Below are 13,722 nucleotides of genomic sequence, written 5' to 3'. Positions count from 1 at the left end.
TAGGGTATCATTCTGATTTTGTAGATGAAGAAATTGAGACCCAGAAATTAGCTCAACTAAAATCACATTTTTCTGGAAATTGTCCTAGATGTTCCTAATATGTGTTGATACAAGAGGAAATTTGAACATTGGCAGTGATGATTTTTTTTTAGAGGATTTTGTCATGGGTCATTAATCTCAGGTATTTAATTGAGGAAGAGTTTATTTCTGGGTTATGCTACTTGCATAGTGGAGGTCTTTAGGAGGGCTCTGCTTAGGGGCTTAGGCTGATGGAAGGAAGTTCCATACATGATTGGTAAGACAGGAAACAAAAGGTAGTGAATGGTGCGCTGGCTCTTATAGCTTCCACGTGGAGGTGACACGTATTACTTACTTTTCCATTTCTTTTTCATTGGACTGAGCATGTTTCCCTTGAGACTCTTAACTTCTCTGTGCCTGGAAGTCAAAAACTTGGAAATATTTTAATAACACTAAGGATTACAACATTTAACCAAACTCCCTCATACGGACCAATTATTTCCTTCCACGTCAAAGGAGGCAACCCCAAAATCTACTTCAGTGTGATTAAACTCAGAGCCCAAGATTTCTGAAAAATGTGTAGTACTCTTTGTATTGGGTCTAGATGTAGTTCCTCTTGATCTGGAGGCCTAAAACCAAAGATACAAAGTTATTTACCCCCTACATACCCAATTTACAGTGGTAGACCAGGGACTAAAAACTTGCAATTGAAATTCCCATCAGATCCAGGGAGAATGGGAGAAACAGTTACTGGCCTGTAGCATTTCTGACATCATGCTGGACAGACATTTTGAGGGCCCCCATCCTGGGCATTGGGACTGTTCCCTGGAGAAGCTCCCTGGTTAATTGTTTACTGGGGCTCTTGATTATGCCACAGCCCTTCCTTCCTTGGCCGTGTTTGAAACAGGCATTGGAGAATAATCCTTGTTGGCAGCTGAGCAGCTTCCTCACACTGCTTCTTACTCATAGGAAATTGAGAGCCCAAGGCTGGTTTTAATCTTAATTGGATAGTTTTAGTTCTGCTCATGGTTTCTTTGGCTGTGTGATTAATTTATTGTACAGCTTCTCTGATTCCTTCCTGTTAGTTTCATGTACCAGTAGCCATACTGACATTAGATTTGCTATAATTCTTTGCATTCTTATTCCTTTCATGGCTCAGTGCATAAAGAATACGCCTACAATGCAGGAGACACAGGTTCGATGCTGGGTGGGAAGATCTCCTGGAGGAGGAAATGGCAACCCACTCCAGTATTCTTGCCTGGAAAATCCCATGGACAGAGGAACCTGGTGGACTACAGTACATGGGTCACAAAGAGTCGGACATGGCTGAGCGACAAAGACACACATTCCATCACATTCTTATCCCTGTTTCTCTACTTGAGTGCAAATACCTTGAGCTTATCAATCATTGATAGAAGAGTCATAACTTTTGAATACTTTCCCCATGAGCCATTTTGTCCAAATGCAAGGACTAACTGGATGTTATATCCTTAATTGTACTCCTGGTTTGAGATACCTTAGTGCAGTCATATTTTAATGATTTGAGTCTTGCTTCAAGGCCAGCTTTTAACTTCTCTTTGTTGTTCAAAATATTTATCAATTTTATCTTTTACAGTTTTGAGTTGAAGCAGTTAGTTACCTCTTAAAACCCTAAAAGTCCCAGTATTCAAGAATTCTATTCCCTTTTATTCCTGCCTACAAACTACTTTTCCTTACACATCTTAAAATACCTTGCTAAAATCTGCCAACAGTAATCAAAACAAAAAACTAATGTTCTGTTTCCTAAACCTCTTCCCTTAAGAGCTACAAGTTCATAATCTTCTCAAGTCAAGTTTCTGTTATAGCAGCACCCTAATTTTAGTTACCAGTTACTGTTTTGGTCAAGCTAAGTTATGCTGTGGCAGCAATCCCCCAAAATCTCAGCAGCTTAACACAGTTGTTCTTACTAATGTTTTAGGAACAGTGCAGGTTGGTAGCAGGCTTTTGTTCATCAGAGTCACTCAAGAACCCAAGCTGATGGACCATGTACTTTCATAGTCATCTTGGCAGAGCTAAAGATAAGGAAATGAAACACTGGGTATCAATATTTCTGCTCATATGTCATTGTCCAAACAAGCCACGAGGCCATACCTAACTAGATGAGGCCAGGAAGAGCAACATACCCATATACCTAGGAGGAGAATTGGAATATCTGTGAAGAAGTTGAATGACTACCTTCTGTTCTCTGTGATTAATTTAAACTTTGATAGATAGCTTCATGTACTTAATTTTTGTTTTTACTGTTTAGGCAATACATCTTAGGAAGGTGAAGAAAACTGTGATATATAATTCTCTCCCCATTATTTCCCCTTCCCTTCCTTTGTCCCTGCTAGAGAAATAGTTTTTGCCCTCCCTCTGTCATTACTATTCTCAGTATTACATGCTTTTTTTTTTTCCACTCCTTTTATACCATTTCTTGAAATAGCCACCCAAGTTGAAAAGGCAAGTGAAAATCTCACCTTCAGGGATGACAGTAGACATTTTCTTTTTGTGTGTTTAATTTCATTTGTTACATCTTCCTTTTTGCTCTGAACTTAGTTTATCATACATCCCCAGTAGATTTCAGTCTCTTCATGGTGTGTTCTGCTCCCAACCCCCAGTCACCAAGTTTCTAAGTAATTTTTCCACAGCATTCTGAGAGGAGAGGAGCTCTGCAGAACTTAAAGATTTCCAGGCAGAGACTCTTCTTCTAACCACAGCATTTATTATTCTTACTTTCATGCCTAAGTATCACCTAAATCCTTCCCTAGAAATGTTTGGAATTCACACTGGGCCTTCTGAGCCAGGGCTGAGTTCACTTTTGGCAGGTATTTGGTTTGCACTTGGGGCTTCCCCGGACCAGAGTTCGATCCCTGGGTCAGGAAGATCCCCTGGAGAAAGGAATGGCAGCCCATTCCAGTATTCTCGCCTGGAGAATTCCGTGGATTAGGGGAGCCTGGCTGGCTACAGTCTATGGGGTGGCAAAGAGTTGGACACGACTGAGTGACTAACAGTTTTACTTTGTGCTGTACTTAAAACCAAACTTTTGAAATGTTCACTCTTCAGGTCCACGTTAAGTTGTGCTTGTCTTTGTCACATTGTGGTTCCTCTTGTTTTCTGTAATTACTTCCCCTGATTTCTTCTGTGTTCTTACTATGAGTACCAGTTTCTGCTGCTAGTTTATTTTCCTGCCATGACAATCTGTCATGCGTAATCCTGAGTCCTTTAAAATCATTTTTGCTTTCACAAAGACAAGGTCTTGAACCAAAGGAGAATGATGTTTAGGTTATACTACATCCTGCTTGTAGGATGCATCTGACCAGTTATCCACCCTTGTTCCAAGCTGTATCTTTAGATGGACTTCTTTCTTTTAGCAACACTGTTGCTGGTGCTCCTGATTTTGAGGTTTTTATGGCACGAGAGGACACTGAGAAAGTGTTTAAATTACAGTCCTCTGTTATATTTTAGTATCTGCATTGCAACTATACTTGGATAAGATCAAGATTTCTACAGTAGGAAATATTAGATTAGTGCAAAAGTAATTGCGGTTTTTTTGTATTGTTGAAATTTGCCTTTGTACTGGAATACATTCTTAAATAAATGTGGTTGTGTTATACGTTATTTTGATATGCATTTCTCAGTTTTTTTTTCTAATGACTTGTTATGTGCAGTTTGTTTTTTATTTTAGACTGTGGAAATGGTGTTAGACAAAAAGTAAATTTGAGTGATTTTCTTATTTGAGTTCAAAATGGATTGTAAAGCAGCAGAGACAACTCGCAACAACAGTGTATTTGACCAAGGAACTGCTAACGACCATACAGTGCAGTGGTGGTTCAACAAGTTTTGCAAAATAGTTGGGAGCCTTCAAGATGAGGAGTATAGTGGCCGGCCATCAGAAGTTGACAAGAACCAATTGAGAGCAATCATTGAAGCTGATCCTCTTACAGCAATCCAAGAAGTTGCTGAAGAACTCAGAGTCAACCATTCTGTGGTCATTTGGCATTTGAATGAAGTAAATTGGAAAGGTGAAAAAGCTTGATAACTGGGTGCTTCATGAGCTGATCTGAAATTAAGAAAAAATCATTGGAAGTGTCATCTTACTCTGTGCAACAACAGCAAACCATTTCTTGATTGGATTGTGATATGTAATGAAAAGTGGATTTTATATAACTGGCGATGACCAGCTCAGTGGTTGGAACAATAAGGAACTCTAAAGCACTCCCCAAAGCCAAACTTGCACCAAGAAAAGGTCATGGTCACTGTTTGGTGGTCTGCTGCCAGTCTGATACACTATAATTTTATGAATCCTTGCGAAACCATTACATCTGAGAAGTATGCTCAGAAAATCAATTAGATGCACTGCAAACTGCAATGCCTGCAGCTGGCATCAGTCAACAGAAGGGGTTGCATTCTCCACGACAGCACCCAACCACATGTTGCACAACCAGCACTTCAAAAGTTGAACGAATTGGGCTATGAAGCTTTACCTCATCTCCCATACTCACCTGACCTCTTGCTGACTGACTACCACCTCTTCAAGCATATCGACAATGTTTTGCAGGGAGAACACTTCCACAACCAGTAGGATGCAGAAAGTGTTTTCCAGAGTTTGTCAAATTCCAAAGCATAGATTTTTTACGCTGAAAGAATAAGCAAGCTTATTTCTCATTGGCAAAAATGTGTTGATTGTAATGGTTCCTATTTTTATTAATAAAGATGTGTCTGAGCCTACTTACAATGATTTAAAATTCACAGTCTAAAACCGCAATTACATCTGCACCAACCTAATAGAACAGTCACCTTAGTCGGGCACTAGAGTGATGCCTTTTGGAGTGTTATCATAGTAGTCACTTCCAAATCTGAATACTTTTAGGACAGATCAGTTTCACTTAATATTAGGAGATATTAAAACAAAGCAGATCTTTTATTGGTGTATTGTTTAATTTCTTGATTTCCCCATATTTGTATTTGTGTATTCATTAAAGTCTCTTCAGGCTAGAAGACCATGTTCTATGCCTCCTCAGGACACAGTTACCTCATACAACTACCCCCAGAAGGTAATCTTTTTTTTTTTTTAATTTTGCAGTTAGTTGAAGTGGCCTGAGCAGAGGAAAATGATTTTTTTCTTTTTGTTCTCTTTTCCCTTCATCATACTTCAAAGAAGCTGCTTATATTCATATTTTAAGTATTCTTGTACTTCCTGGTGCCTGGCACAGTATTTAGTAAATTTATTAACAAATTGATCATCTACTGTTTCAGACATTTTTCTACCTGCTGACACTAAACTATTCATAGTCTCTCTACTCTGAACCTTTTATATAATGAATAAGTTAATGTCAGTTACCTGTCAAGTCTGTGTCATTTCCTGAAAATTAAAATGTAAAGCTTTCCTATAGAATGGGGAGCTAGCATCAAAAAGGTAGCTGAAACCATAGGAGTTAGTAAGATCATCCTGGGAAAAGGAAGAGATTGAGAAGAACTTCTAGCACAGAGCCTATCACCATTTAAAAATGGGTAGGGAAGGAATAGCCAAGGAGGGAGGAAAGCAGGAGAATGTATTATTATGGAAGTCCAGGAAAAAAATATTTCAATGAATAGTCGTGTCAGTTGCTGCCAAGCAGTCAAGCAACATAAGGACTAAAAAGAGTCTACTATGACTTGTTGTCATGGCAATCATTGTGACTTTGAATATAATTTCTGAGAACCAGAGAGGGTAGCAACCACATTGCAATGGGTAATAAGAAAATGGAGACTGCAAATAAGGATGGTATTACATGAAGAAGAAGCTATTATCATTTGTTGAACATCTCTCTGTGCACAGCCCTGTATTGGGTGCTGTGGCCTAATCAGAAAAACAAATTGCAATCTTATGGAGTTTTTTTTTTTTTTAAAGCAAAGAACACTTTTTTTTTTAAGTGTATTTGTATGGGGAAATATATATGCATATTAAAAATGCAATATAAATTTCTGGATAATATTCAAGAAACCCAGAGGTTATTTGTTTGTTAAGAGAGGAGCTAAGCAGATAGAAGACAGGGGTTGGAGGGAAATTTTTCATTGTATATGCAAGTTTATACTTGGTTTTTGAATAATAATGTATTACCTTTCCAGGAAAATATTTAAAAAGTAAAGCTCTCAAAGTAATCTGGGATCTTCTAAAAGAAATAACCTTCCTGTATTAGGTTTACATGAAGATTGACTTCTTGGTGTTATCAAAATACTATTTCCTGAAATTTAGGATCAGATAAGAGACTAATATTATTTGAGAAACCAAGCTTAAGAGTTCTAAAATTTCTTCCAACACTTACAGGTGATGGTAAATTCTGCAGCAGTTGCAGCTTCCTGTGCCAATAATGTTCCAGCTCCAGCCTTACCTAACTGTGCAGCTGCTAATCAAGCTAATCAAGCTAGTAGTACCACTTCAGTTTCCTCACAGAATGCTATACAGCCTCTGTTTGTATCTCCACCTACACAAGGCAGGCCAGGTAGGTTATTAGTGGTTGCTTAATTTGGAAACCTCTTTTTCTATTCAGGGACATGCACATAAAGCAATTCTAGTGATTAGATAAAATTACTTGAATCTCCAGTATTAAGTTTGTTTAACCTGCTAATAATGTATGTTCTATAGTTGAGGAATCCATGAGATTTGAGAGGGCTTCAATTTTTTTTTCTTGTAAATTTGGCTTTGATATGATTTCATAGCTATCATTTTGCTACCCCATTGAAAATTTAGAGTACTTGTACTAGTTTTTCAAATTTTGAGTTAAGTTTTATTATACTAAAATTAAGGTAGAGGTGTTTCACACTCTTACAGAATGAAAAGTTTGGCTCTAGAATTTAAGAAATCTAAGTTAGAATCTTTGTTTTACAACTTACTAGCTATGTAACTTTGGACAAGTTATTGAATCTTTCTTACCTGTAAACTTGGAGCTACTCATAGTACCAGTTTATGAAGTTGTTGTAAAATTTCATTGAGTTAATATAGTTTAAAATTCTCAAGAGAATTCTGAGAAAGTGGTGGCAACCACAGCATAGCTTTTCAGTCTGTGTCACCAAATAAAAATGGAAATAGCAAAACCAGAACCCACTGGACAATGCTTAACAACAAAACTAGGTGACAAGGTCTCCCCATGAACCTTAAAATTTAAGCAGGTAGGGACAAACCACCAGGCACAAGACCTGCATGCTGTCAGGGTCTATATGGGAGCAAGAAGACAGAAGCACCGGGGATGTTGTCTGATGAACCTGAGAACAGAAGAACCCTGAAAGAGCTAATAAGAATTCACTGAAAAGTGGGGGCAGCCAATTTGGAAGGAGCAGCTAGGGCTGGAAAGGGATTTGACCTCTCCAGTACTCGGTGAGTGCTTTGGGTACATGGTAAAGGGACTGAAGGGCTTGGAACAGTTTGGCCCCTAAGAACTCTCAAAACTGACCTTGGCAGGACTACCTTTTGGGATAGTATTCCTCACTGGGGAGAAACTCCTGGGAGTAGAATCAGAACTGATGAGGATAGGGAAAAGAGCAAGTCCAGACTGAAGCTGTGGAGAACAGAGCCAAGGAATACTAGAAAGTAGTCATATTTTAAGCACTATATAAAAAGCAATTGAGAGTCATATGAAGTTAGAAGAGCTTTCTTGTATTCCATCTCCTTTCAGAGTTTGTGAAAAATAATTTCACACAAAAATGAATGAAAGAAAAGCCCTACATAAACATATACAGAGGTGTTTTAAGGGGAAAATGATGATATCCCTGTAGACAGTAAAAGCATGTCATACATGTGTACATTAAACAGAACTTAACAACTATTTCAAAATGAGATAAAGACATTAATAATACAAAATATTAAAATATAAATCAGGATTAGAAAAATTCAGAGGAGGTGAAAGAACTCAGAAAAGTATTAGAAATGGAAGAAAGTCATTTTGGTAATGAAGACTAAACTACAAAGAACATGACCGATTATATACAATAGATAATGCTTTAAGAGAAAGATGTAAAAGAGGGGTAAATCTAAAATGAAAAAAAAAAAAAGAGAGAGAGACTCAAAAGTGACATATTGAAGTTAGGCAAAGGATATCCAGCACTGATAGAAGTTCTGAAGAAGAAAACCAACGTAAGGGAAAAGAGTACTAAAATCTACAATTCAGAAAATTTTCCTGACATTAAAAAAAACTTTAGAACCACATACTGAAACAGCACGCAGCATAACTGAGATTACTGAGCCAGAACAACCAACACCAGCATATTCTAGTAAAACAACTGGACTTAAAGAAAGTGCTTTGTTTATCTAGATAAAAGAGCCTATGGAGTATAAAGGAAATAAAATGATAGTCATCCAACTTTGACAGCAGTGCTTCAGCTAGAAGAAAATGGAGTGACATTTAATGAAATGATATGTGAACCAAAGATTTTATATCCAACCAAACATTTTCAGGCTTAAAGGGTAATATATAAGAATTCAGAGAATATTGTTCTCATGAGTACTTCTTGAAAAATCTACTAAAGATACGCTTTCAAGCAAGGTAATCACTAGCCACATAGGACACTTTATTAATAATAATTACTATTAAGTAAAATCTTCAGTTGCTCAGTCACACTAACCACATACCAAGTGCTCAAAGCCACATGTGGCTAGTGTACTGTATTGGACAGTGCAGATACAGAATATTTCTGTCAAGGAAAGTTGTATTGGATGGACAAAGTATTAAAGAATGAATTTTGACTTTTAGACCACCAAAACAGAGACATCAACATAAGACTTGATTGTGAATATTAAATATGTATTTACACAAAATAAAGGCTGAGAGGTTGATGATACACTATGTAAAAGCCTTATGTTTGAACAATGTAGATATAGTATAGCTATTTTTAAAAACAGCAGAATTGAGAGACAATATGCCAAACATTTTTTAATGCTTTCAATAAACACATCAAGTTTTATATAGCAATCTATACTTACTTGTTTTTCAGAGACTATAATGTCAGCTACAATACATGAGTATGGGATATTCCAATTTTATTCCCTGTGTCCTTGCACTCCAGGTCTCAGTATGGAAGAAAGTTAATACAGATAAATACTAAAAAAGGCTAAGGAAAAACTTTTATGGTATTATATCACATTTCAATTGGAAATATCAATATGAACTTGAAGTATTTTAGCTTTAAATTTATTTCCTAGCTCTGTCTACTGAAAAGGCCTAGAAACAATGAGTATCTTTAGCATTCAGTTTGTGACACTGAAATACCATTTCTCACTTCAAAGCAAATAGCTTTGTGGAGAAATTTATGCTTCCAGGTTTGGGCAGGAAACGTTCAAGATGAGCCTGGATCATCTTGTCATGCTAGATGTCAAGGAAGCTACCAAAGAGTACTGGGATCATATCAAAAGGACTCAAGAGCCATTTTAGAGAGGTTCTCACTAGCCAGAGATGCAACAGTTTGAGCTTGAATAATGATCATTGTAATAGGTTGGGACATATCAAATATATTTAAAAGTTCCTGATGATATTTTAGAAATTGATTCCCTTATGATTAACAGATATAAATATACATAAAATAGATGAAAAAAAAACAAGGATTTACTGTATAGCACAGGGAACCCTATTCAATATCTTATAATAGAAACTAATCTGAAATATGTATATATAACTAAAAAAAATTGGTTCTCGAGGATATGAAATTTTGCTTTCTTGAAAACTGGACAATATAGTGAAAGAATCAAGTATTTATCCTACGTTTCTTATATGAACTTTCCTACTGGGATAACCAAATAGTAGATGAGAGGAAGTATTTCTATATATTCTGATCAGTAAAAAAAAGAAGTGGCAGAATATGCCCATCTTGCAGTCCTTACTGACTGAATGGACTCACATTAAACAGCAATAATTATTAAGACTGCAAAGATAGTGAGATGTTACCTATAGACTATTAAAGGAATCAATCTTGAGTCTGATCTAGTCTTCTGGATCTAGTTGCCTATTTACAGGAAAGACAAGAACATGTTGAAATGCACAGTGAGTATATAATCAGCAAAATCTAGACTGGGAAACTCAACAAGTCGAGGGTTCCTTGAAAGAAAAATTGAAAGGAAATGACAGGGATGGAAAAAGGACCAAGAGATTGAAAGATATTCAGGATCTCAATTTTTAAAAACTTCCTTAGGGATGCATATTTGGGTGACAAAATGCTTAAAAATATAAAGTGATTACTATGAAAGCCAGGATAATGATTGATTATGGTGGGGTAAGAGAGTGGTAATGGCTTCCCAGCTGACACTAGTGGTAAAGAACCCACCTGCCAATGCAGGAGATGCCAGAAACAAGGGTTTTATCCCTGGGTGGGGAAGATAACCTGGAGGAGAGCATGGCAACCCCCTCCAGTATTCCTGCCTGGAGAATCCCATGGTCAGAGGAGCCTGGCAGGCTACAGTCCATAGGGTTGCAAAGAATCAGACATGACTGAAGCAACTAGGCATACAGCACTCAAGACTGCGGTGATTGTGATAGAGTGCGTGGAATGTTTCTGAAATGGCTGGCAGACTTTTCTTTCTTAATCTGGATAGTGTCCACTTGAAACAAATTTGTTGGATTTGTTTTCTATATCTGTTTTATTTATAATGTAAAAATTGTGTGCTTAGCCAGTGCCTCGAACAAAACATTCTCTATATGTGTGTGTGTGTGTGTGTGTGTGTGTGTGTATATATATATGTTCATTAATGTTCTCAGAAATTTTCCATTGAAAGTGTTAATGTAGACACTGTGGTTTTTTTTACTTTGTGCTAATAATTGTTGGGCTTCCCAGGTGGCTCTAGTGGTAAAGAACCTGCCTGTCAATGCAGGAGGCTTAAGAGCTGCAGGTTCAATCCCTGGGTCAGGAAGATCCTCTAGAGAAGGGCATGGCAACCCACTCCAGTGTTCTTGCTTGGAGAATCCCATAGACAGAGGAGTCTGGCAAGCTACAGTCCATGGCATTGCACAGAGTCAGACACGAATGAAGCAACTTAGCAGACATGCATGCCAATAATAGTAAGGGAAAGTGTTGGCTATCTGCTTCTAGCAGATGTCTGAGCTTAAAAAACAAGTGATACATGAATCAAATATTGTAATACCCCATTTATGTAGAATAATTGAAATCTATTCTGTAAATTCCAGATTTGTGTTTTTTGTCAGTCAGTCAGTTCAGTCGCTCAGTCATGTCCGACTCTGTGACCCCATGAATCACAGCACGCCAGGCCTCCCTGTCCATCACCAACTCCCAGAGTTCACTCAAACTCATGTCTATCGAGTTGGTGATGCCATCAAGCCATCTCATCCTCTGTCATCCCCTTCTCCTCCTGCCCCCAATCCTTCCCAGCATCAGAGTCTTTTCTAATAAGTCAACTTTTCGCATGAGGTAGCCAAAGTATCGGAGTTTCAGCTTCAGCATCAGTCCTTCCAATGAACACCCAGGACTGATCTCCTTTAGGATGGACTGGTTGGATCTCCTTGCAGTCCAAGGGACTCTCAAGAGTCTTCTCCAACACCACAGTTCAAAAGCATCAATTCTTTGGTGCTCAGCTTTCTTCACAGTCCAACTCTCACATCCGTACATGACCACAGGAAAAACCATAGCCTTGACTAGATGGACCTTTGTTGGCAAAGTAATGTCTCCACTTTTCGATATGCTATCGAGGTTGGTCATAACTTTCCTTCCAAGGAGTAAGCGTCTTTTAATTTCATGGCTGCAATCACCACCTGCAGTGATTTTGGAGCCCCCCAAAATAAAGTCTGACACTGTTTCCACTGTTTCCCCATCTATTTGCCATGAAGTGATGGGACCGGATGCCATGATCTTCGTTTTCTGAATGTTGAGCTTTAAGCCAACTTTTTCACTCTCCTCATTCACTTTCATCAAGAGGCTTTTTAGTTCCTCTTCACTTTGCATTTCTAAAAAGGTATGCTGCCTTTGTTTTACTTTTTTTTGTGTCTCTTGTGAACCACAGCTATAACTCTAATAGGTAATGAGTGCTTTTTAGTTGTTCTTTATCATTCCTGTCAGTCCTCTAGATAAAATTCATGTTTCCCCTTGTTCTTCACGTGTGTCTGTCTGGCAGCCCCATCCCATCTTCCTTTAAGTCACTTCTTACCTGCCAGGTAACTAGATGCTATGATTGCTTTTATTATGAGTGTCTTCATAGGCATTAAATCCTGTTAACTGATTTTTTTTGGTAACTGTTTCCAAGTATTTTGCCAGGGCCAGAACTAGTGACTCACTTGCTTTGGGTGCAAAATTTAAGGGAGTGTTAAAAAAACACATAGCAGTCAAGATAAATAACACTTTAATGTACTATATGAAAAAAGATCAATGCAAAAAAAAAGAATCCTTGATACACAAAGTATCAAAAATTTTTAAAAAGACAAGAACTCTCGGCCAGACTTAGGATGAGGTGAGTGAGGCAATCACTCTTGGGGTCATGCAAGTGCAAGCTTGGATCCTGTCTTTTAGAATTTTTTTATTTTATTCATCATGGATTGTTTTTTATTTTAATTTGGTGGCCCTTTAAATTTTGTACCTCACTGCACTTTGGTCCTGGCCCTGCCCATTGATCTCTAGAGAATCCAAATCTTCATGTTCTCTTCTGAAATGTCCTGAAGCAGCCTGCAGCTGCTTGGACAAGTAAATAAACTTTCTGAATGCATTTCATTGGTTTTCATTCACATTTTAGAAAAGTTTGCTTCCATTTTTCTGGATCCCTTCTTTGAACTATACCTGTTAAGCCTCTTTGGAGCCCCAGTAAATCTATGGATGAGATACTCATGCATCTCTAGAGCAACTGAAAGTTTTAAAAGTTCTTTCTTATGGAGTATATTATAGTATGCATTTTAAAATAAAGGTGAGTTCAGACAAAATAACCACCAAATTTCTTCTATCCTTGATTCTCTCAGGCCCATGAGAACTTATTTAGCTACTTGTATGTCTAGTAGTTGGTTTTTACCTTGTAATCATAATCACTTCTACTTTTTTTAGCTAATTGAACTCATTTCAGTTGCTTTTTTTGAAAAAAATATGGTGTTATTTGAGTGCTAATCTAGAAGAAATGAGTGAGGCTTTGTGGAAGCCATTATTTTATAGAAAACAAACCATAAAGTCCTTAGAGCATTTGGAGATGTTCTAAAAATTAAATTCCTCTTCTAAAACTATAAAAGTGGAGATTTCTACATGCATGACAAAACTCCAAAATCAAGTTATTTGAACAATTTTTTAAAATGTACTGTTTAATTTAGATACAGTAAAATTCATTTTTAGTGCCCTGTTCTATGAGTTTTAACAATGCATTGTACAACCACCACCAAAACCAAGAGAGAACAGTTTCATTGCCCCCAAAAGAGTTAGTTATCAAGTTTTAATCACCCCAAGACTTACATTTCCTTTTACTGTTGGCCTGTAGCTATATAGAGGTTATATTGCTGTTGTTGTTAAGTCACTAGGTCCTGTCCAAATCTTTGTGACCCTATGGACTGCAGCACGCCAGGCTTCCCTGTCCTTCACTATCTCCCAGAGTTTGCTCTAATCCATGTCCATTGAGTCAGTGATGCTATCTAACCATCTTATCCTCTGCCACCCTCCTTTCTTTTTGCCTTCCGTCTTTGCCTGCATCAGGGACTTTTCCAGTGAGTTGGCTCTTTGCATCAGGTGGCAAAAGAACTG

At 37.6% G+C, this 13,722-nt stretch overlaps 1 protein-coding gene across 7 annotated transcripts in view; it reads left to right on the top strand.

Moving 5' to 3' along the window:
- The window catches only part of LOC138930532 (UDP-N-acetylglucosamine transferase subunit ALG13-like), a 74,065-nt gene that overhangs the window by 44,336 nt on the left and 16,007 nt on the right, over positions 1–13,722 (top strand). For 3 of the 7 annotated variants that reach the window (XM_070290893.1, XM_070290889.1, XM_070290890.1), the window contains exon 19: positions 6,347–6,521. In XM_070290893.1, the coding sequence (XP_070146994.1) occupies positions 6,347–6,521 (175 nt within the window). Of the gene's footprint in view, positions 1–5,021; positions 5,094–6,346; positions 6,522–13,722 lie in introns of all 7 variants that reach the window. The other 4 variants (XM_070290892.1, XM_070290887.1, XM_070290891.1 and 1 more) reach the window with 2 other exon arrangements.

This window comes from Ovis canadensis, chromosome X (assembly GCF_042477335.2).
Source record: "Ovis canadensis isolate MfBH-ARS-UI-01 breed Bighorn chromosome X, ARS-UI_OviCan_v2, whole genome shotgun sequence".
In the NCBI taxonomy this organism is placed as follows: Eukaryota; Metazoa; Chordata; class Mammalia; order Artiodactyla; family Bovidae; genus Ovis; species Ovis canadensis.
Note: the sequence above shows the minus strand (reverse complement) of the source record. Positions and strands in the feature narration are given on the sequence as shown.